We start from the raw sequence: 24,684 nt of genomic DNA on the forward strand, positions 1-24,684 counted from the left end.
CTTTGGTTCCAACATCTGCTGATCAGCAGAATTGGATTTTTGTAGGAGCATTTCATTTGCACTACTTCACATTAGTGCTAATGTGCACTTGCACTAATTTGTGTTAGTTAATGCAAATTTGTGCAAACGTCCCGAAAAGGGGGGGGGAAGAGTAAATAAATGTGGATATCCCTCCCAAATCTTCATTTTCACGCTTTACTGTATGGGGGGAAAATGCACATTTTTGGTTGGTGGTTTTGTTTTTATGACTAAACTTGCAAACCATTGGAAAGTGTTTTTTTTTTTTAAAAAAAAACTACTGTTCCACAAGTCCCCAGAATCCACACGACTCCGAAAATGCTGGTCCATGCTGGAATCCGTGGGTCGTATTCATAGAAATTCAAATTCATTTGAATCCTTTGCACATTTCTCTGACATCTGTAATTCAAATGCACACTCGGCCTCATCTATCTCACAGAAGTAGATAGATGGACTCCTGTATGCTGCCCGGAGCTTGCTGGCAGAAAGCAGTGTTCACATGTAACACTGCAATAAATATCATAAATTGACACAGCATACAGTTTTGGCTCCTAGGCCTGTATTCCAAGCTCTGAGAGGTGAGTGCGTCTGGCAGGCTGGGCCAAGGGGCTGAGTGAACCGGCTCTCCAAATTCCCCAGGGTCACCCACTTCCTCTGCCCCACAGATGTTCGTGTACGTAGCGGAGATAGTGGGACGTGCCTGCAGTTTAAAGCCCATTCAGGTAATGATCATCAACTGTTCTGCTTCCTCCCCTCCCCTGTCATGCTTAGTTTTGTTTTCCTTCACCCACCATCACCAGCATGTTCAAGGCCTCCGTCTCGCCATTCTGTCAAAAGCCCCTTTGTTCGCTGAATTCCCATTGTCACCACCGCCTCTTCCAGCTCTGTGCTCCTCTGCCTGGTACACACATCTCTCTCTCTCTCTCTTTCTCGTTCCCCATCTCTTTCTCCCTCGAATGTGAATACCAATGAAGTTACTCTCCTGTCTCCATTTGTTACTGTATTATTTCTCTCCTGACCTACATTTTTAATCACCACAAGAGGGTTCCAAGCCCTAAATACTCTACCTTATATACACAGGGAGATATGTGGATGAAGTGCCTATGGCTGCCCCACCAAGGCCTAATTTTGGTCCTCAGACCAAAATGTATCCTAAAATGTACCCGATTTGAACGGGTTCATTCTTAAAGGAGTTTAAAATCAGTCTATGATTTTATGAATGTGTTATATGGATATGGAATTGCATGTTTTAAATATTTAATTTAAAAAAAACCAGGGCTGCGGAACCTGTGGCCCTCCAGATGCTGATGGGTTCCAATTCCCATCATCCCCATCTAGCATAGCCAGTGGTCAGGGATGATGGGAGTTGTGTCCAATAGCATCTGGAGGGCTACAGGTTCCGCAGCCCTGTTTTTTTTAAAAATATTATTGTGAACCATTTTGGGAAGACTGCAGAAATGAATAATAATAATAATAATAATAATAATAATAATAATAATAATAATAATAATAACAACAACAACAACAACAACAACAACAACAACAAGCATTAATTGGAAGCCTAGCAAGGTAGAAAGAATGGTTATTAAAGACCTGGAGTTTGTTTATTATGAATAAAGTTGGAAGTGATATCCTTGCAAAAGAAGAGCAACCAAAAAAATGAGAAAGGTGGACATGGCTTAGGAGATCTTGGAATGTGAAGTGAAACATAACTTTGAATTCGATGAATGCCATGAACGTTGGTGGATTTCTGGAGGGTGGGAAGTGAAGCAATTCAGGAATACAGAGCTCAAGCAGTTCATCTTTTTTCTCCCTCTCTTATAATACTGGAACCTGGGGGTCCTTCCATGAAGCTGATTGTTGGGAGATTCAGGAAGGACTTCTTCACACAGCACATAATCAAACTGTGGATTACTTCTACAAGATGTAGCGATGGCCACCACTTTGGATGGCTTTAAAAGGGGATTGAACAAATTCCTAGAGGAGAAGGCTATCAATGGCTATTAGTCCTGATGGTTGTATGCTACCTCTGGTATCCAAGGCAGTAAGCCTGTATGCACCAGTTGCTGGGGAACATGCTCAGGAAGGTGCTCTGACACTCATGTTCTGCTTATGGTTTTCCCATAAGCAAGTGGTTGGCTACTGTGTGAGCAGAATACTGGACTAGAGGGACCCTTGTTGTGATCCAGCCCGACTCTTGTTATGTTCTTAGGTCTCATCTCTTTGTTGCAGCATCTCGATCTCTTGGTGCGTGATTGGTTCTTTCCACCCATCCATGGACTCCAGGGGGGTCAGAAGTATCTCCAAGAGGTCATACAGGTAAGAACAGTGATTGGAAGCATTGGTTGTTCCAATCCGAGGCTGGCTGGCTGGTTGGAAGGGCATTGGCGAATGGGAGGTCTTTAAGGCCCTTGTGTGGCATTACAACTCCCACCAGCCCCAGCCAGCATGCTGCATTAGAGGTTCTGTCTCTCATCTGTCACAAAAATGGGCAGGTTGGCTCTGGGTGATGGTTCTGGGAGATTAAGTCTCATTCATTCTCTTTGTTTCAATCCCAGAGGCTGGAGTGTGATCCGCAAAGGCATCCACGAGCGCTGAATACCCTCAGGAGCCCCAACACCCGCTGTTACCTGATGCCTTTTCCTGGCAAGCAATTGGTGATAGGAACTGAAGGCACCTTAGCAGGTAAAAAAACCCCACCTTCCCTCTCCCTATCATTCTCTTTTTATCTTTCTCCCAGTTACTACAATATCCCAAATCAGCATAAACTCTTTGAGAAATAGATGCTGTTGCACAATCATTCCACTAGGGGGAGCGTTGGTTCCATAAATCGAGTGTTGAACAGCGGCGGTCGCATTTTCTTCTTTTAACCACAGATGTTTAAAAAGGACTAGATTAGTTCTAGTGTATGGAGACTGGAATTCCTTATTCCTTTTGATGTCTTTGCTTTGGTTTGGCTTTGCGTCTCCTAGGGCAGAAGTGAAACCTTCCTACCAAAAAAACAATATAGAATTCCAGGCCTTTGGATTGAGATGTTTACATTTTTCTCCTCATCCCTACTCCCAAACAAAATTCATCAGAAAATAATTCATGCTTTTTCGATCCCATGTTAAAAATGTTTTTTTTTCCTTAAATGAACAATGCAAAAATGTCCCTACTAATGAAAATGGTACAGCCCATTGTTCTTGTTCCCAGGCATGTATGGGGGGGGGGGGGCAGGGAGAGGGCTTTCACTGAGAGAGCAGGGCTTACAACAGTCCTGCAGGGTAGACCAGTGTTAATCTTTGTCAGTTAAAAGTAGTCTGAAAGAGTCATGTTAAAAAAATCTGCAGCTTAGTCCAGTATTTTTATCCAGTTTCTTTATTTACTGTGTTATCTGTACAGCACCATGTACATTGATGGTGCTATATAAATAAATAAATAATAATAATAATAATAATAATAATAATAATAATAGTTCTTTGTTTAGATTTTTAAAGAGAGGAGATGCTAGGAGAAATGATTAAGTGCCAAGTTTCATGTCTTTATCTTAAAAAAATGATGGCGTTATAAGCATTTTTGTTAATTCCTGTTAGAGCTGCTCTTTGGAAAAAATCTGGATTTCCCCTCCCCCTCCCGGATTTGCCATCAAAAACCCGGACAAATCCGGGCAAATCCGGTCATATGGTCACCCTAGCCATCAAAGCAGGACTTTGGGAAAGAATGAGCAGGAGGGACCCGATCCCCACCCCACCAAATGCAACAGGGTCGGCTTGCCACATTTTGAAGGAAATGAAGTAACACACATTAACTCCTAAAGAGGAGGGCCCCATAATCCTATTCAGTCTAGAGTTTAATATGCCACAACTGCATTAACAGAAGCACAGAGATAGAGAGAGAGAGAAGGAGGAGAGTGGCACAGAGAAAGAGAGAAAGGGAGGGAGAGAGAGAAAATTGGGATGACACAGGGTAATGTTGGGATGACACAGCCAATCACCAGCCGAATTTGCTCTGGCATTGGGTTGGGCAGCTCATCTACTGAGGTTCTACTTGTTTCTTCTTTTTTTAAAGCACAATTGTGGAGCAACAAGGACTCTGCTAGGTGAAGAACCTGCCCAGACGACTCCACTAGCCACTTGCATCCACTACTTGGCTTAGCAGCATGCACAACTGTTGTGGGGCTACTGTTTTTTTAAAAAAAGAAAAATGGAGAAAAGAAAATCCCCTTCCTAACACTGCCTTTGGGGTGAGGAGGAAAGCGATGAAAGTGTCAGGGCGGGGGCAAACTGGACAGAGTGGAGGTAGCATTTTCAAACCAGACAGGGCAGTGTGGTGCAGCTCTCTCCACCCAGGGAACACGTTGGCCACACACCCTTCAGACTACCTCACTGTGTAGCACATAGACCTTAAAACAAGGTGAATAACGTGGAGGCCGCATTTCCAGAGAAGACAAGACAGGGCAAGACATCTTTCAAAGAAAGGAAAGGAAGGAAAGTGGCCATCACTCATTTTTATTTTACCAATTATCTTTATTTCTCCAACTCTAACTTTTCATTCCTGTCCATTCGTAAAATGGGAGTTTCTAGGAATTCTACTTGTAATCATGACTTCCTCTCACTCAAAACGGCTGCATTCTCCTCTATGGCCACCAGGGGGTGCAGCTGTGCAGCTAGTGTCTTCTACATCCTATTTCTTCCAGATACGGATAACGATTTTAAGGAATGCCTGAAGGATTATGGGAACGATATAGCTAGATCAGCTGGAAAGCTTCTAAAGGAAAACGGGAACGGGGTAGCCCTCACAGGGGCACAGCTTGCAGCCAGGATAAAGGTGAGAGATGCAGAATCAAATATTTGATGTGGACAACCACACCTGTTGAATTTCTAGCTGTCACACAGACCGTCTAGGCACAGAGCTTCTGTTACATCAGAGAAGGGATGACACCCGTGGTGGGAGTATGAGCATGGGCATGAATACGTGAAACGATTTGGAGACCACATGCTCATGTTGATACAGCTAAGGTTAAGAACATAAGAAGAGCCCTGTTGGATCAGACCCAAGGGTCCATCTAGTCCAGCACTCTGTTCACACAGTGGCCAACCAGCTGTCGACCAGGGACCAACAAAGCAAGACATGGTGCAACAGCACCCTCCACCCATGTTCCCCAGCAACTGGTGCACACAAGCTTACTGCCTCGAGTACTGGAGGCTGCACACAACCATCAGGGCTAGTAGTCATTGATAGCCTTCTCCTCCAAGAATTTATCCACCCTCACTTTCAAAGCCATCCAGATTGGTGGCCATCACTACTGGCCAGAAGAAAAAATAAGTGGCATGTTCTTGTATCTTTTGTAGAGGTTTGGATTCACCACAATCAGGTGAAGCTTTTCATGGTACTGAGTTAAACAAGTTCACCTGGTACTTGCTGGATGGATATCAAGCTTCTATTGCAGGCACAGTACCAGGGGGCTGGTTGAAAAGTTGGTCACTCTTGTGTCCAGTTTTGCCAGATGTTATCCAGCATAACAAAGTCCTGTAGAAAAACTGCATGTTTCGGTGTAATGCTGCATTTTGTTTTTGTGAAAAAGAGTTGTGCTGTGGCAGGTATGCATGGTTTGTACTGTTCCAGCAGGCTGTACAATGTGAAAGTGCGGTCATTCAACAACCCTACTGAAAAACCACGTTTCTCCGCCCCTTTACCCTCCACATTCCTTTTTCCTTGCGTGCCATGTCTTTTTAGATTTTAAGCCTGCAGGCAGGGACTGTCTTGATTTACTGATGGCATGGAAGCTCCTCCAGGAGCCCTTTTTGGCTGAGAAGTGGGATCGCACCACTTCAAATAAATGAATAGTAAAGTGGTGTGTGTAGACGGGTGCATATTAGGCACAGGAGAAATTCACTGGTTTCAGTCTGAAATCATTGGCACACAAGCCCAGTATCCCGCAAGTTGCTATAAAAAACAATCCACCAGTTCTGAATTATTTCAGCACAGGGGCCAAGTCATTCCACCACTACCTCTTCCTAATCCCACCTTCAGGCGTAGCATTGAACATGACACTAGGGTGGTCTAGTTAGTGCTATTTTTTTTAATTGCATTTATATCCCACCTTTTTTCCTCCAAAGAATTTATTACATTTATATACCACCCCATAGCTGAAGATCTCTGGGCAGTTTACAAAGATAACCTCCCTCCTCTCCATTTTATCCTCCCAACAACAACCCTGTGAGGTAGGGTTGGGCTGAGAGTCTGTGACTGGCCCAAAGTCACCCAGTGAGTTTCCATGGCCGAGTGGGGACTAGAACCCAGGATCTTCCGACTCCCAGTCCAACACTACACCACACTGGCTCTTTCTGCTACTGCCTACCAGGAGAAGGGGAGAGGGAACCTCCATTCCTTCATGGAGTTGTTGATGGGAGGCGTAGCATGCCAGGCAACTCTATGGTGCCATTGGCTCCCGTCAGCATGCCAGATATTATCATGAGCAGGGCAAGGCCTAGCACGTGCCCAGGCTGACCTTACCTCCTCCAAGTCAAGATTTGCTGCCAAATTCAGGTCATTTATGGCACTTGGCAGCAGCCTCTAGCATTTTCATTTCTCCTGGGTATATTGTAATGTTCTGACCCCACTTCTTACTTTTCTTTTGCATTAATGGTGTTATTGTGTTGGCTCTACTAATCCTTTGAATTTCAGTGTCAGCCACCGTGGGGTCCTTATTTAGGGCCAAAACTCAGAATAAAAATGTTCTTTAAATGGATGTATTGTCTGTCCTGTTGTGAAGTTGGGAGGTGGTTTTTGAGTACATGTGTCTGTTATTTGTAGGAGCTGGTTGTGAATCTCATCCTCAGATGTTCTTTTTTGCCTTTCAGAATTTCTCCACTCTAATGAAACAACAAAAGTTTGGCTTCTCCTCAACCACACAGGTACCAGCCTCCGTAGTCTTCACCTTCAGCAGCAAATGGGTGATGCTCTCAACCAACCTACTGGAGCTAGCTGTTCCTCTTGCTTGGCCATAGCAATTGCTTGCTTGTGGCTTAGTTCAACGGTTTCTCCTCTACTTGTACAGAAGTTATAGTTTAGTAAATGTGCATAGCCTGGAGGCAGGTAACATAGCAACCTTGCTGAAGCTAAGCAGGTCTAGAATTGGTCAGTGCTTGGATGGTAGACCACCTGGGGATCTTGTCACACATAAAGTCCATCATGGAAGGAAGATGGGCTGAAAATATAATTTATTAATAAATGGCCTTCTAAATTTGAGGCCTGGGGGGGCGGGGGAATGCAGCTTCTGCTGGAGGTGCCAGCTGCTCTATCCATCACTACCAGGGAGATGCTACATGTAAACTAAGGGAAGTGGTTGACATGACATGAGCAGGAATAACACAGGCATCAACCCTCCATCCACACCTGCCTTCCCCATCTCCATCCTCTGCCTCTTCTTGTAACTGGATTTGAGGAGAACTCAAGCGAAGAGAAGTGTCTTCCAAAGTCTCATTTGCCACCTTTTCTTTCCCTTCCCATAGATGGCCATCACCTTACACAACGTGGACACCCAGGAGGTTCTGAGAAAGGAATTTGCAGAGTTCATCAAAGAACAGGTAGGAGAGGAAGGAGTGCCCTTTCCTTCTTTTCGTCAGGTGCATTTTCCCTTTAAAACAAAGCAAGTGGGGAGCACTTCTCCTTCCCCCGGTCCCATCCCCTTCTTCCCCCACATCTTCCAAATGTGGTGGTTTCCCTGCTTTTGCATCCACCACTCAATCTAAAAGGTTGAAATGACTCCCCTTAGTTACTGGAAGTAAGAACTTGAAGCTAAAATATGTTGCTGTTTTTTGGTATTTGGGCCCCATCTTTTCGGCTGCATTTGAAGCCACCCCATTTGTCCTTGATTCCACCCAGCACTAGAAAGCAGCCCTGAAAGCTTCTCCAGAACTGGGCTGGAGTGTTGGATCATTGATACATGGGTTCAAATCTTCCATCAGCCCCAAAGCTCATTATATAACCCTGGGCAATATGCGGTCTATTAGCTGTATCCACCTAACTCAAAGGGTTTCTTGGAAAGAAAAAGAGAGAGACAGACCGAGACCATGTGGTCACCTTGGAGGAAGGCCAGGATGATGATTTCATATGTGAGATCGTTTGGAATGCTGAGTTGATATTTCCTTTTTCACTTGCCCCCACTCTTTTCTGTACCCGGGTCCTCCTTTCCCCCTTCACCTCAGGATCAACTCTCCCGCCCCATGTTAGCAGGCCTACAAGTGAAACCCAGCTCAATGAGAAAGCGCCTTCTGGAGAAGCAGCGGGAGCTGGTTGAAGAGTGCAAGATGTCGCTACAAGGCGATGAGCCAGGTCGGACAGATTCCACGTTGTTGCTGGAGTCCCGCCTGCAGAGCGACGCAAAAGACTTCCTGGAACGCTACAGCCGTCGCTACAAATCCCATGCCCTCAAAGCAGGGTTGGCCGTTGGGGTGGGGGCTGTGGGCTTAGCCGGTGGGGTCATTGGGGCTGGAGTGGCAGCTGCCATCTTGGCTGCGGAAGCCATTGCGCTGAGCACTGGTACCGCTGCTACTTTTGCCATTGGAACTATGGCTGGGGCTGGAAGCTTTGCACTTGTTGGGGGAGGTGTGGGGGCTGGCGTAGGGAGCAGCATAGGGGAGCGTAGGGTCCAAGAGGCCGAGAATGTGGCTGACAGTGATGTTGAGGCTGAAGAAATGGAGGATGATCTGTCAGACGAGAGGTGCCTTATTGGCCATCAGGACACACCCTAGGATTGATCAAGAGGTAGGCTTGTGGCCTACAGCTTCCTCAACAGCTGTGGGAAATTACTGGAAAATAATTTATCCTGCACCCTTGTTTTGTTGTCATGGAAGCATAGATCCCAGGGTAAAAGGTTGGGTCTCACATGGTGTCCTCTGTACCATGAACTGTCATCTCTTCTTCCCCATAGTAGTTGGCTAAGGGATAGCAAAGAGACATGAGTCCCAGGGTTCACCACCATGGAAATGTGGCCTTGCTGGTGATGAGTGAAGGCTGCTTAATGAGGCCTTCTGATGCTATGGCAATATTTTGCATCTAGTGAGCCCCCACTGTGCCTTCTTGGTTTCCTTCTTCCTCAGGGCTATAGATAACTCAGCGCAGCAAGCCCCTGGAGAATCCTCAACTCTTTCTCAGGTAACAAATCACTTTCCTCCCGCAACACCTACCCTGATGTAATGAGCAGCGAGGAGGGGATATGAGGAATTAGGGGCCTTCCTCTTCATCCTCAATCAGCACCAACAGGAGCTAGGAAGAAGCTTAGTGGCATAGTTTTTGCCATGCCTGTGCAGTGCATTCTGGGATAAACAACAGTGGGCCAGCACAAAGCAATGCATTATGGACCTGTGCTGTCATCTCTTAAAGAGGATTCCTTGCTTTTGTCCTCTGCAGCAAGGAGGTGATGTGTGGGGTCAAAATACTGGATAGAAGCCTCTGCCCCACCCACCCCCACCGTAGTTTTCAGCAGCACCCTCCTCCTCCTCCTCTCTGCAGTTCATTTCAGGTCTGTGCAGTTCAAATGTTGCCACTGCTGATTGGATTAATTCAGGGGCAGGCAACCTGTGGCCCTCTTAATGTTTTGGCCTACAAATCCCATCAGCCCCTAACCAGCATAGAGGTTGGTATGGGTTGATGGGAGTTGTAGGCCGAAAACAACTGAAGGGCCAAAAGTTGCCCAGCCCTGGCATTGATTCTGCACCCTATGGGTTCAATCTCTCAGGTATACCATGTGGGGTAAGTGAGGGATGCAGTTCCCAATGCAATTGGATTGCAGTAAGGGCTGCTGGGAAATTTGCATTGCTTCACTGGAACGAAGCCTCTCCACGCATCCTCAGGGCAGCCTATCCTTGAGTCCTTGGTAGTCTATTTTGACATGCCCAGAAACACAGAGTGGGATGCAATGCACCTTCTGGAATACTTGGCTGAGTTACTGTCAGAAATATGTTTTTTGTTCCCTGCTTTGTATCCAAGTGCCTTGGCTTTTATGGCTGTTTATGACTTGTTGCTGTCTGCCTGGCCTCTCTTGGGCCATCTTCAGGAAATACATTTATTTATTTCACATTCTGGCTTGAATGTTTTTGTTTTGCATTTCCCCCTCCCCTCTTTCATTCAAAGGATGCAGGCTTGAGATCCAAAAGTTCACTTTGGTAGGTCTTTCCACCAGCCACCCCCTTCCCCTGACCCCAAAATATAAACTGATTTTATGGGAACACAAGAAGAACACCAGCTTTCCCTGGATTTCAGCCACTGCAGTGCTGTAGCCTCAGGTGACTTGTAGACTTAATTGCAGAGGACAAAATCCAGATGTGAATAGACTGTAGTCAAAACAAACCATTTGGCAGGACATGCAAGAAGCCTGGAAGACAGAGTGGGGTCATGTTTCTTCCTCGTTTCCATCTCCTAACTTTTACTTTGCAATTTGGACTGCGCTCGTGTCTCACCAGATGTTGAAGCACAAGTCCCAGGTTGAAAGATTTGAGGCGGGGCGGGGGGGGGCAGTCTTGACCATTAAAGAAGAATGAATGGCTTTTAAAATCCCACCCCACCCCACTTATGCAATTGGGTTGGTTTCTCAAACACCCCAGTTTCAGAGAATGGGATTTTATTTCAAAGAAAAATTAAAGGGGTACAAAGAGGATGGTATGTTACCTTTACTCTTTGGGTTGGGAACTTTTCTCCCTGTGCCCTATAATTTTACCATTCTCCGTTTGAATGATAATCTTGCCAAGTCTGCTAGAGACCTTTGGTCTTGAAACCAAAACATAATGAAGATAACCTCTATCCCCAAGCAAACCTGGGCACATCTTCAGGACACATTGACATGGATTTCAGACTAGTTCAACTGTCTTCAGTCTGTCCATAGAGAAGGAGCGGGCAACTGGTGGCCCTCCAGATGTTTTGGCCTACCACTGCCACTAGCCCTCAATTGGCTATGCTAGCTAGGGCTGACTTGTAGACCAAAACATCTGGAGGGCCACAAATTGTCCATCTCTGCCAGTAGAAAGAACCTTGGGAATTACAGCTTTCTCAGATTGTTGCACATTTATTAAGGAATTTATCTAGATTGGGAATGGGAGGACTAATGCTAGGTGTGGGTGGGAACTCCGCATACTGCCAGCAACAAGACTCTGCTGATTTGGCCCTCACATTATATCTTCCAATGCCAGGATCCTACTCAAGGTGGGCAACTCACCCAGTGGTGCTCATGCAGCTTCCAGTGCTGGCCTCCTCCAGGCAGGCTGCTGCAGTAGCATAATTGGCTAGAACCAGGAGCCAGCCATTTTATTAATGCCCCATATGCAACACTTAGGGTTGGGCATTACATTGTGGAGTTAAAATGGTGGACACCCAACCCTGCTGCAAGCTGAGTGCCTTCTCTGTCCCCTTCTAGCCAGTTATGCTGCCACGTCAGCAGCCCACCCACATGAAGGAGGAGAAGGAGGTTAGGTGTGGATGTATGTGCACCACCACCACTACTACTGGGTAAGCAAAATGACCCATCCTGGAGGAGGTGGCAGGAGGACCATCAGTAGTGGTGGCACCAATGGACCATCCTGAGGACCATCCGCATCCCTGATGATGCTGGAGTTGAGGAGGTAGCGAGCCCTTTTTTATATTATGGGCCACATTCCCTCAGAGATAATTTGTCAGGGTTCGTGAGCTAGTAACAGGTGAGACCAAAGCCAGCAGTGGGAAGGATGAGAGCCAAAAGTGGGCAGGTCACCTTTTTCTCTCTGCCCTTTCCTCTCCCCACCCAGCCCATTGCTACAGGAGGGTCAGATCACTCTTGCCAGAGGTTTAAACTCATTGCTTGTGGAGGGCTTTTGAGATTACCCACCCCAGATCTAGATCTTAGTTTTTAGACATGACAGTTAAACCAATTTGAAACTGGCTTAAATCTGTTAGTGTAGACGTAACTTCCATCACAACCCAAGTTCTTACTGAATCAATCCCATATCCACTTCCCTCTCACCATATAGTTATTTAAAAACAATAATCAATAATTGGAAATCCATCCTATTAGCCATAGCAGTGGTGAATGGGAAAAGGCCTCTGGCCAGGTTGCATCTCAGACACGTCGTATTTTCATCTCGCTTCTCTTGAGAGAATAGTAGAAGCCCTTCCACTGGTACCAGTTAATGCCATTGGCGTAGGAGAGATGGGCCCCACCAAGGTAGAAGCCATTGAGATTGGAAAAATGGCAGCTCTTGAACCACCAGGCACCTGAAGAGAGGGCCGCACAGTTCTGCACATAAAGATCTTGGTCGCGGTCAAACGTGGAGAATTTCTGGCCACTGTGGTAGGACAGCGAGTCGCCTGGTAGGAGTGCAAAGAGAAAAAAGGGGACAAAAATAAGGACTTCATAATGGCTGCTAGACTAAAAAGCTGCCTACTCATGTGCCTGCTCAAAAGTAGATCCACTGGAAGTTAGTTCTTCCAGCATGACACAGCAGGCAACTGGGATGCTTTCCTGCAAATAGACCAGTTTGCAGCAGATGTGCTGTGGAAATGTTAGCATCTTCTAAAAGATACTCTAACTTTCCCATGAGAAACCCAAGGCCCTTTGTTATCATATGGGATGTAATGCTGTCTAGAGCTTCTCTACAAAATCCTGTCCCCTTACTGGGGCTTGCTTTCTGGGATTACGATCAATGCTATTACACGGTTGGCCATGTGGTTTGAATTGAATACGTTTTGTGTGTGCCCCATTCACTTCCATTCACTTTAATGAGACAGCGCCATCTGGTGGCATAATTATAGTGCAATGCTGAGTTTACACACTGGGAGATCCCACTATTTCCCAGATATTGCCACATTATCTCCAGGGGATAGCACGGGAGAAGTTGTGGATATTGATGACTGTGGACACACCCTTATCAATGTGCATGTCTGCATATGAGGTAGAGGCCCAATGCCATCCCTAAATTTGTGATCTCCAAGAAATCCCAGTTAATTGTGTCAGCATGGCCCTTATGCAAACTTGGATATTTAAACAAGCCAATTTGTCCTGCATCCCTCCATTTTATTTTATTTTTAAAACTCACACTTTAAAGTGAAGTGGTGCTGACTTTCACACACAACCTATTTCCTCAGGTAAAACAGCCAGGAAAGAGGCACAAAGGAAAAATCAATCCTTGTGAGGAAAGTTTGACCCAGCAGATTGTACATAAGTGACACAAAACTAGGATGTCCAGGGGGTTGTCTATATGTGGAGAAAGCCCCATGGTTACTGTGGATCTGCACCCCATCGGTTAGATGGTGCAGACACAGGATTGTAGCCACTGCGGGGCTATACCAGGAAGCTCCGATTTGAAAATGTCAGGGATTTACCCCGACTTTTGTCAACATGGGGCTTCCGCTGTGTAATGGTGCTCTGTGGCCAATCCAGGGTCAACCCAGGGAGAAACCTGGTGGAAGGCAACAAGCAATTGGTCGCCTTTCACCAGGAAGAGGATGAGGGTGGCTCCAGGACCTGGATGGCTACTCAGAAACCCTCATGCTCCCTCCTCGGAGTCAAGATTACCTGACGCTGCCCCAGGAAAGGAAAGGAATAGGGGTGAGGAAGGAGGCGGTGCCAACCTGGTATCATGAGACAACCCCTGGGTTTGTTGGAGCTGTGGATGGTAATGGCGAAATCTAGACCCTCTAGATTCAGGATAAGATAGCATCTGAACACCTAACACATACGTTCTAACCCAGGTGTGTTGAACCTCTTTCAGTCCAAGGGCCAATTCCATTTCAGGGAAGCTCTCAGGAGCTACATTCTAATAGTGGGTGGGGCCAAAGGGAAAAGAGGGTGGGACCAAAATACAAGTATACTTGAGCTCATAGTTCTTACTGCTTATAATTAAGCCTTAGGGGAGCCATCCCAGGTGGAGCCGGGGAAATGGGAAGCGTGCATGACTACCCGGGCTGGATCTGGACACTGGACCTGAGGTTTTGTGCTCCTGCTCTAACCCCAAAGATCTTCTTCTAGTTCCAGAATTGAAGGAGTTATTCAGGGCTAGAGAAAATACAGTAGGAGCATTAGAAACTGACACCATTTCAGAGTGTCAATGATTCCATTCTGGGGTTTAGATAAACCCAACCAGAACCCTAAAGGAGCTATCCAATGTACTGAAACTGACCCCCAAAAGGGTTCAGCACATTTAGAGCTCTGGCTGGCTCTAACTAAAAGCCAGAATGGAATCACCATCCCTCTGAACTGGAACCAACATTTCTACACTGGGTAGCAGCTAGTACTCTCTCCAGTCCTGGGGTGGGGGAATGGCATAATTGCAAGTGAGTGGGTCTGGAACCCAGGAACCTGGGATCTCTCACCTGCCCCTCCATCAGTGAAGCCGGACACATGTAGCGAGTAGCCGTCCTCTTCTGCACTGATTGCATTCGGCGAGAGCGAGAAGTCTGTGTATTTGGCAAAGGCTGTATTGTTCTCAAAGTCCTCCAGCTCCACACGTAGCTCATACTTCTGCTTAAGGGTTAGGAGGTGGATATTTTGAAGCCCTGGGGCAGAGAGGAAACATTCATTGGGTACACAAGTTCCACAAAAACCATTCCTCTCCTCTTTGGGGAACTACGGTTTGTCTAATCTAGTGCTGGTTGATGGACAAGTGCTGGGCAGACAGAAAAGCGAAGGAGATCTTGGCAGTGCCTCCTGGCCCAGTGTCATGATAAACACAACACTTGCACTTAGCACTGGGACTGTCTCGGCCCAAGGGCCTATTTTAACTACTCAGGAGCAGAAACCCAAACATTTGGTGTTCCAAGAAGTTCTGGCCAAAAAAGACGTCTGGGTCAAGAGCTGCAGGGGAATGGGACTCAGGAAGGAGACAGCCGGGAAATCTTGGGAAGAGTAAAGTCAAAGTTCTTTAGTCCAGGATTTGTGGCCTAGGCTACAAAGAGAAGGAGAAAAGAGGAGGTATTTCCCGGTACTCATTTTCTATTTACCCAGCCAATATTCGCCATCTGCTCTGCCAAATCCATATCTGTAGTCATTCCATCCCCGAAAGAAACTGACTGAACCATTGAAACGTTTCTGGAAAACCTAGAAAACATGGCCAAGGAGGACAAGGAAAAAGGTTGAGGTAGCATGAATGTCTCATGAGTGGGCACCACCCCCCAACCTGCATTACTGCCTCACCATGAACCCCTCAAATGGTGGTGGGGTTACACAGTGGAGATGGGGGGCTTCAAATTTTTTCACAAATCTGCCCTCTTAACATTTGTGTTTCATTTCTCTTCTTCTTCTTCTTCTTCTTCTTCTTCTTCTTCTTCTTCTTCTTCTTCTTCTTCTTCTTCTTCTTCTTCTTCTTCTTCTTCTTCTTTGTTTTATTTTACATATAGTCTGGGCATTCTGCCTTCCCCTGCTGTAACACCGTCCATCCCCCAAGTTGCCTAACAAACAATAAAAGCCACAAAAAAATAGAAATCTTTGAAATCCAATGTTAACTAGAACAACTAAATAGCAGCAATAAAAGAAACATCCCATTGGATCTGCCAATAGAAACATGGAAGAAGAATAGATCATGGATTCTGATATTTATCTCAAGCAGTGGCCAGACTCATATGGCAAAAGGTGGCCCCTCAGATACCCTAGCCCAAATATATTTGAAGCTTTATGGATCAAAAACCAACACTTCGAGTTATACCTGGAAACAAATCAGAAGCCGGTCCGAATACCTTTTAATGTTGGTGAAATATGTTCAGATGGGCAAGTCCCAGTTAACAAGCCAGCTTTTGCATTTCGAGCCAATTGGCATTTCAAATCAGTCTCCAAAGGGAGCCCCACATAAAACACTTCCCAGTCATCTAATCTGGATGCTACCAGAGCATGAACCAAGGGAATAGAGTTCTCTGGCCCCATCCTTTGTGAGCAAGAACACCAGCAAGGTGGGCAAGAGTGCTCTGGCCCACCTTGTTCTCATCTTGGAAAAAAGTAATCTCTTCCCTCCTCCTTTCCCCTTCCCTTACGTGTCTTGTCTTTCGAATTTGTTAGGCTGATGTCGGAGCCTGTTTCTCTGTTTCTATTGATGTAACCCATGTTGAGAAGCAATAACTGTCTGAAAAGTGGTATAAAAATGCAGCAAACAAATATGTCTAGCCATGTTCGGGGAAGAGCTGTGGCTTCATCTGGTACACCAACTGATATCAGTGGAAGATGCATCATGCTACAGAGGCCTCCAGGATATCATCCTGATCATTTTGGTTCATTTTTAAAATGCTTCTCTTTTGCACAGGTTTCTCCCTTCTGGACAATTATTCCTGCAGAATTTGCCAAATTGTACTTGTGTACTTAGGTGCATAGGAGCCACAGAGTATTTGCTCTAAGAGTATTTGAAATGGAGTATTTGCTTAGATGCTATGCATCTAAGCGCACAAGTGAAATTATGCACACACAGAGAAAAATCAATGTTTGCATTTGAGTTGTACCCCGCCTCGATCCAGAGGGAGAGGTGGGCAACAAATAAATTATTATTATTATTATTATTATTATTATTATTATTATTATTATTATTATTATTATTATTATTATATCCCACCTTTATCTCAATAATGGGGCTCAAGGCAGTTTACAAGATTAAAACATATACAATTAAAATGTATAAATATTAATTTACAAAAGTTAAAATAGAATTAAACCCCTGTGATATAAAAAAAAAAAATCTTTAAAAATTCAAAACTATCAACAACAATTTAAAAATCCACTACATTAACACAAGTCCAGAGTATTCCCAAAGGACTAAGGGAACAAAAAAGTTTTGGCCTGCCTCCGAAAGAGTAACAAGAAGGCAGGCAGTCTAGCCTTCCTGGGAAGGGAGTTCCAGAGCCTTGGAACAGCCCCTGAGAAGGTCATCCAAAGGATAAATGATCATGGCCAGAGAGAGCAAAGACATGAGACAATTTCTGCTGCAAGTTTGTTCTGTTGGGGTACCTTCTGGAGGCACAGTATGGCATTGGGATGAGCACTGAAACAGATGAACACCCCAATACCTCTTCCCCAGGATCCCTCGTGCCTCAATAAAGTCAAATCCCCTGCACCCGCACCCAGTTTGTACTCGCATTACCGTCCATTTCCCATCATCGGTGGTCATGTCGCAGTACACTGGCACAGGGATGTTTGGGCCTGCAGGGTAAATGAGGTACACGCCATCTGTCTCAGAGCCTTGGTCAAGAATGTCATCACAGTCTAGTGGGAGGGGATCTTCTCTGCAGAGTTGTGACTGATGGGCTGCCACAATGAAGGAAAAACCACCAATGTCAAGTATCTCAAATATGATCGCTCCACCTAATATTGGACTAGCGTGACCATATGGAAAGGAGGACAGGGCTCCTGTATCTTCAGCAGTTGTATAAAAAAGGGAATTTCAGCAGCTGCCATTTGTATGCATGGAGCACCTGGTGAAATTCCCCCTTCGTCACAACAGTTAAAGCTGCAGCAGCTATACTAGAGTGACCAGATTTAAAAGCAGGCAGGGCACCTGCAGCTTTAACTGTTGTGACGAAGAGGAAAATTCATAAGGTTCTCCATATATACAAATGACACCTGCTGAAATTCTTTTTTCAATACAACTGTGATTGAAAGATACAGGAGCTGAGGGAATTGCTTGTCCACATACATGCGTACACACACACACACACACACACACACACTCACACATCTCAGAAAATCACTGCTGCTGCTTTCACTCCAGATGGCAGTTATTCCCTCCTCCCCTCCCCCTCAACACTCAGAGCACCATATGAGCTTCCATAAGCTTTCATTAGCAATAAAATATTATTTTTAAAACTAAAGGGATTTAGTTTATTTTAAAAAAACTAAAGGGATTTTTTTTTAAAAAAGAAGCTAATTACAGTTTAATGATACTCCCATTAATTTCAATGGGTATACTCTGAGTAGGAGTACGACTGGATATTGCGTATGGTTTCTTTTCTTTTTTGGTTGTGTTACACTTCTTTCTTTCTTAATACTTCTTTCATCATTGTTCTACAGTATAGAGATCTAAACATTTCAAATAAATGAGCAAAGTGTCACCCTGGCTTTTCTGAAGCTGAGTTCATGTGGAGTCATTTTGCACGAAATAGAGTGGGGATCATAGCTCCAGCAGTACTAAGTATGCTTTGCATGTAAAATGTCCCAGGTTCAATCCCTGGATTTCAATGTAAAAGGATCTCTAGTCCCTGGAAAGCTTCTACCAATCAAAGTCAATGATAGACCAGATGGAGACATCGTCTGACCTAGTAGAAGGCAGCTTCCTAGGTACCCCAAGTCACTCCACAGGTGTCTGGAAAAATAAGGACCATGGGACAGACCTTCCATGGGGTCAGAAATTAATTAGCGTAGGGCTGGTCAGATGGATCAAGTATTGCCTGGTGATCTCAAATATTGTCAGGTGACCATGGTCAAATACTGTCAAAGGTTGTCATAAAGCTAAGAATGCTACTGGCCCAGTTCACGCAACTCCAAGGGCTTTTAAAATCATCATCATCATCATCATCATCATCATCATCATCATCATCATCCTGGGTTGTTGCAAATGGAGCATCGAGCATGAACAATTACAGGAAGAGCAACTGAACAGCCCAAGGACACATGTTTTGTCTCTGGCTTCCTGGGAGAAAGACATTCCAGCTTGTCTCTGTCCAGAGAAGCTGGAATCCTGATTTGCATGTTGCATTTAACAACTCATAGACAGAGCACCCCGGGTTGTTTAGCTGCTCATAGTGGAGGCTGGTGGCTCCAATTCCAGTAGAGCTGTGATTCCATTCTGGGTTTCAGTTAGAACCAGCCAGAACACTTAAGGAGCTATCCAAGGTGCTGAACCCATTTTCAGTATAGCATTCAGCATTTTGGATAGCCCCTTTAGAGTTCTGGTTCATTCTGACTAAAACCCAGAATGGAATCACATCCCCACCAAACTCAGAGCCACCAGCCTTCCTTGGCTGCTCATGCTTGCAGCAGGAACCATAAGAAAGCATGCACCAGCATGTTGCCCTCTTCTCAACAACCCAAGGCTCTTAAAAGTAATAGTAATCCTGGGTTGTTTTGACATGTGAACCAGACCGCTTGTGTAGACGGCACATATCTTTTTAATTTCACAATCAACTCATTTTTAACTGTGAATTTAGGGAACATACTTTATACCAATGGTCCTCAACCTTTTAGGCACCAGGGACCAGTTTTGTGGAAGACAATTTTTCCATGGACCGGGGGGGGGGGGGGAGTTTGAGGGGAAGCCATACTCCCCCACACACACACTCCAGTGTCCTGGCTTCACTTTGGCTGGGCAGGCAAGATGGCGCCCCACGCCCAGGTATGCTGGGGTGGGGGTGGGTCGGTGAAAGCAACTCACCTGTGCGGCCCAGTTCCTAACAGGCCACGGACCGGTACTGGTCTGTGGCCCGGGGGTTGGGGACCCCTGCTTTATACCAAGTCAGACTAGGAGTCCATCAAGTTCAATGTTTTCTATGCTGATTGACAGCAGCCCTCCAAGGTTTTAGAGAAGAGTTTTCCCCAGCCCTATCCTGGAGATGGCAGGCATTGAACCTGGGCCCTTTGGCATGCCAAGTGTGTGCTCCACCACTGAGCTGCAGCCTTTCCCCATAGGGAAGGGGAATGTGTGGCAAAGAGTCAATGGGGCTTACCTTGGTCATTGATGGCCTGTCCTTGTGAGGGGGGCAGCTGGACAAGGAGAAGGAGCACCAGCGAGCCTGGCAGGAACAGGGAGGCCTGAGAGAGACAGAACGAAAGACTACAACCAGTCAATTGTGGCAAACACTGGGCACAACACAAGATTTGAGGAGAGAGGGGGTCTTCCAGGGGGACAGGACTCAGCAAACAAGCCTTCCAGCCATCTATGTCATTCTTCATCAAGAGCTTCTCTACATTTTAAAAAGAACCCACTACTATCTGCTTATGTTTTTGTTCTGGGATTGCAATCGGCTCAATTCCATGGCTGGCCATGGTTGGTGATATGGTTTGAATTGATTACTTCCTCTGTTTTCATCCTCCATTCAACTCAATAATACCTCGCCATCTAGTGGCAGAATTATAGTGCGCTACCTTTAGACAGGGCTGATTTTGCAGGGTTTTTTTTAAAAAAGCTGATTATCTCTGAGTTTTCTGACAGTGGGATGGGGGATAGTACTCGCTGTTGACAACATCATGTAACTGACCCACAAATTTCCTTGAGTGGCCAATCATGAGCGTACTATAAATCGCTCAGAGAAGCCCCAAGAAAAAAAGAAAGAAAGGCCATTCTATAGGCTTCTGGAAAACTCTTCGACAGCCTGTCCATGATTGGCCTGCCCATACCTGGTTTGTATCAATCCATACTAAGCATTTGGGCATTGTTGGGCGTATAAAATCGTTTCATGATGTCATCACAGGGTCCTACTTGTGAGAGGGAACCTTGACATAAAAGACTACTCATCAACTACTCAATCTCATTCCCCATCTACTGTATATACACCTCGTCTATGTATACCAGTTGCTGGGGAATATGGGCGGGAGGGTGCTGTTGCAACTGTGTCCTGTCTGTGGGTTCCTGGCTGACAGCTGGTTGGCCACTGTGTTCACAGAGTGCTGGACTAGATGGTTCCTTGGTCTGATCTAGCAGGGCTCTTCTTAGGTTCTTAGGTTCACAGTGATTAGGTAAGCTCAGAAACACCACCCCAAAATTAAGAGAACCCAGAAGAATGGACGCTTCTTTCAGGAGGGGAGAAAACTTTCAGGAAATTACAGAGCAGATTTTGGCACACCAGTTGGACCTCTTTCCTGAAGCTAGACACAACACTTCACTGTTCATACCTGCAATGTGATGGATGCAAAATGGGGAACAGCCTGCCAACACAATCAATATTGTTGCCACTTGCAATGGCAGCACAACACACACACACACACACACACACACCAGCAATGACCAAAACTCTTAGGGAAAAAAGAAAGAGGTTGTGCTTTAGGCCTCACGAATAGTGAGCCTTTCTAGAGAGAAATTGTACCCTCCACTGCAATTCCTCTGCCCATGTACAGGGTGGAGAATTTCCCCTCCTCCTGGAGAAATTCAACAAAATACCCTCCACTGCAATTCCTCTGCCCACGTACAGGATGGAGCCATGTCCATGAGTGTATTATCTGTCTATAGGTTTTTATGCAAATACTCCCCCCCCCCCTTTGCACTTGGCATAATGCATTTTAATGCATTTTGATTTTTGTGAACCACACAGAGAGCTTTGGTTATGGGGCAGTATAGAAATACAAGGAATGAAATGAAATGAATGAAATTCAGGCCAGCTTGTCTGCCAATATTAATTTTCTCTTTAAGGAACTCTTGATCATCTTTTGAGCAACCGCAAGATTCCCAGGAAGGGTTTTGAAGCCGCTGCTCTATGTGGAAACATCTGTGTATACCATTGTTTTACTTGGACTTGAAATCTACATCCAGCCTGCAGCCTGACGTCCAACAAGAATTTGGCACAAAATCATTTAAACTCACAGCCATGCCAATCTTGGCTAAAACAGCCCCCCCGTCCCTTCAGACCGAAACCTAAAATGGGCATGGAAAAGACATCTTATACTCCGAATGCTTTGTATTGTTAAACATGCTAATTCTTTATTTTGACGGCTTGTTTCAAAGTTTTTATGAGCTATTTTGATTTGAAGCCCTATCTGAGGGTAGGGGGAGAAGGAGGGAGGGAGGGAGAAGGAGGGAGAGAGAGAGAGAGAGAGAGAGAGAGAGAGAGAGAGAGAGTGCATGCCAGTACACACACATACATATGCCTGCTGAAGAATTCAGTGAAACACAGAAGCTTGGTTGATTTTTCCAAACAATGGATTTCTTTAAGGATTACGATAGAGCCTTTGATACTATGTCAGTGCATCTATGGGAGTATCACAGCCACCAATACTTTGATCAATTGCTGAGAGAAAGGGAATGGTTTAGGAAGAAGGGAGGACAACACACCAAGGGCCTCCCCTCCCCATTTTTTATTTTCCTTATGTGTGTCTGCGGAGCTCCTTAGATATAGATCATATAACAAAATACAAAACAAAAGGGGAGGAGGAATGGCCCCATTTCTCTCCTCCCCTCCATTTTTTTATTTTTAACCTTTTTTAGAGGTGCGGGGCTGGAAAATTCGCACTTGCCTTCCTTCCTGTGCAGCCACCGTAAAGATGAGACCTAAGGCCACCAAATCAGCAGAATTCGGTCCCTAGGCATGCTTATTCAGAAGTACATTCCACCGTGTACAGTGGGGTTTAATCCCGGGTAAGTGTATTTAGGATTGCTGACAAACAATGTTTTTGGTGCACAGCTAATCTGTGGAATTTCCAAAATGGCATTCTCAAACAAAGCCAAAAGCAACTCTAAGCATGTACAGAGTGCTTTCCCCTCACCACAGCATAACCTGCAAGCATCCACCCAAACAGCTAGTATTGGGGAGAACATATACCAGATCAGAAGGTTTGACGAGTGGGTAGTCTTGATCCTCAGTCCCTCTTCGCTAAGGCATGGAACACCTCCAATGGCATTAAACTGTAGCCCTTTCCAGATGTTCAGTGAATGTGTTGAGGGGTGAACTGGGATCATGCCCTCAGTCCTTGTTCCCAGTGTCCATGTGGTCAATTTGATTAAGTGTGCAGAGGCTACATGCATACAATTTCTATGCACTCAGGCTTTTTCTGTCCAATAGGTACCAAGCAGTCCACACACAGAGGGTCCGTGCAGACAACACAATGAAATCTGGAGGTAAGGGATGATGATGGATAGCCAAATCCTAGTTTCTTACCTAGGGTGACCATAGAGAAAACAGGACAGGGCTCTTTTACAGTTGTACAGAAAAGGGAATTTCAGCAGGTGCCATTTGTATGCATGCAACCCCTGGGGAAATCCCCTCTTTATCACATTAGTTAAATCTGCAGGAGCTATAGCAGAGTGACCAGATACAAAAGAGGGCAGGGCTCCTGCAGCTTTCACTGTTGTGATGAAGAGGGAATTTCACCAGGGGCTGCATGCATACCAATGACACCTACTGAAATTCCATTTTATGTACAACTGTTAAAGATACAGGAGCCCTGTTCTCCTTTTCAAAGGGTCAACCTACCCCACCTCCCTCCGCGCTTTCACAGAATGTGAGTCTGCGTGCTTCAGGACATTTGCTCACCTTTATCATTCACAACTCATGGGTTTCTTATTCCTCCTTGTTCTCATTTGTCATCCTTGCCTTGCCTGTCCCCCTTCTCCTTTCATTGTCTTCTATTTCTCTATCTAAAATAAAACTGCAAAATCTTTGGGGCAGTTCCCCCAATCACCTTCTGTTAGTTTGTAAAGCACTTATAATTGATACTTGAATGGTGTCTTGCATGGCCATCAGCATCACTACCACCCTGATGCGACTCTGCACATCTTGAACCAAGAATATTTTTTTTGTTCCAGGTCAAAGATGCAGCTACCAGGCCGGCTGTTGGTGCAAGGTCTGTCAGTTTAGAAACCAAGTGCTAGTCTTTGTAGCATTCGACCAATCCCCCTCAACCCACCCAGCCCCCTCCAGATGTGTTGTCGGACTACAACTCTCATAATCCCCAGCCAGCATGGGGATGGTGAGAGCTGCAGGGAAGGTCCCAGTTGAAGAAGCCTGTAGAGGACAGTCGAATAAAACAAGCATTGGGGTGATTTTGCAGGATCAATTGTACAGTAAATAAAACAAGTGTCTGGACTTCAAGAACCTAAGGTGATCCCTGCAGGATCAGACCAAAGCTCTGTCTGGGCCAACACTTTGTTTCCCACAGTGGCCAACCAGATGCCTCTAGGATGCCCATGGGCAGTGGCAATAGCCCTCCCCTGCAACAGAGTATCCTGCACCTATGCCTGGAGGCTCTCTTTAGCCATCATTGCCAATAGCTAGTTATAACCGTCTCCTACTTTAAAAGCCATTTTAAACAGCCACCACTGCACCTTGTGACACTGAATTTCGTATATTTAATCCACGTTACAGTTATGCAGATCACTATGGGGGGGGGGAAAGCACAGATTTTATGAGGTAGCAGGAGAGATATTTCACAACCCACATAGAGAATTAGATCCAAATCACCCCTCCTGCCTGACCCCATCCATCCACTCACCCACAAACACATCCCCCTTCGGATGACTACGTTACCTTCATGTTGTCCTATGGCTCTTGGGCTGGAAGTCTTGTTCCTCTATTTATACAGGGCCGGAGAGATGTTTCTTTAGCAGTGGCTTCTCCCACTCCCACCCGCTTCTCCCTGGCTGTGTCTGTCATGCAGCTGCACAGGTTGACTATTTACCCCTCCCACCCCTACCGCCGGCCCACCAACACCCACCCCCCTCCTCCAGAAGACCAGGAATCAGAGACAAAGTGTAATGCCTGGATTTGTAGACCAGAAAGGAAAAGCCACAGGGCAAGAAGGGGGAAAGTTTATGAAAAAAAGAAAAAGAAAAGTGAGTCAGGAAATGAAAGTTGGGGAGAGGGGAGGGAGGGAGCCAGGAGCTTAGATGCTTTTCAGAGTTCTTGGCATGAATATCTTGTTATTGTTCACGCTTTGCATGCACGTGCAAGATGTTCTCTCTCTCTCTCTCTCTCTCTCTCTCTCTCTCTCTCTCTCTCTCTCTCCTATCAATTTTTAGGCTAGGGGCAAAATAATCC

The 24,684-nt window shown here is 45.6% G+C and overlaps 2 protein-coding genes across 2 annotated transcripts in view; one reads left to right on the top strand and one right to left on the bottom strand.

The window, feature by feature from the left end:
• RNF112 (ring finger protein 112) overlaps positions 1–10,081 on the top strand; it is a 29,085-nt gene extending 19,004 nt beyond the window's left edge. Inside the window, exons 8-14 of the mRNA XM_063137252.1 lie at positions 684–740; positions 2,251–2,337; positions 2,577–2,703; positions 4,697–4,827; positions 6,864–6,917; positions 7,515–7,589; positions 8,211–10,081. Coding sequence (XP_062993322.1) covers positions 684–740; positions 2,251–2,337; positions 2,577–2,703; positions 4,697–4,827; positions 6,864–6,917; positions 7,515–7,589; positions 8,211–8,756 — 1,077 coding nt within the window. The 3' untranslated portion in view covers positions 8,757–10,081. The remainder of the gene's footprint in view (positions 1–683; positions 741–2,250; positions 2,338–2,576; positions 2,704–4,696; positions 4,828–6,863; positions 6,918–7,514; positions 7,590–8,210) is intronic.
• A 526-nt stretch (positions 10,082–10,607) lies between these two features.
• Positions 10,608–24,261, bottom strand: MFAP4 (microfibril associated protein 4). Its single transcript, XM_063137277.1, has 6 exons — positions 24,175–24,261; positions 19,666–19,750; positions 17,088–17,251; positions 14,971–15,067; positions 14,344–14,526; positions 10,608–12,339 (listed from the first exon to the last, which is right to left on the bottom strand). Exons 1-6 carry the CDS (start codon positions 24,178–24,180, stop codon positions 12,092–12,094), a joined length of 783 nt encoding a protein of 260 aa, XP_062993347.1. The 5' UTR covers positions 24,181–24,261; the 3' UTR covers positions 10,608–12,091.
• Positions 24,262–24,684: the final 423 nt, after the last annotated feature.

This window comes from Elgaria multicarinata, chromosome 11, assembly GCF_023053635.1.
Source record: "Elgaria multicarinata webbii isolate HBS135686 ecotype San Diego chromosome 11, rElgMul1.1.pri, whole genome shotgun sequence".
Taxonomy (NCBI): Eukaryota; Metazoa; Chordata; class Lepidosauria; order Squamata; family Anguidae; genus Elgaria; species Elgaria multicarinata.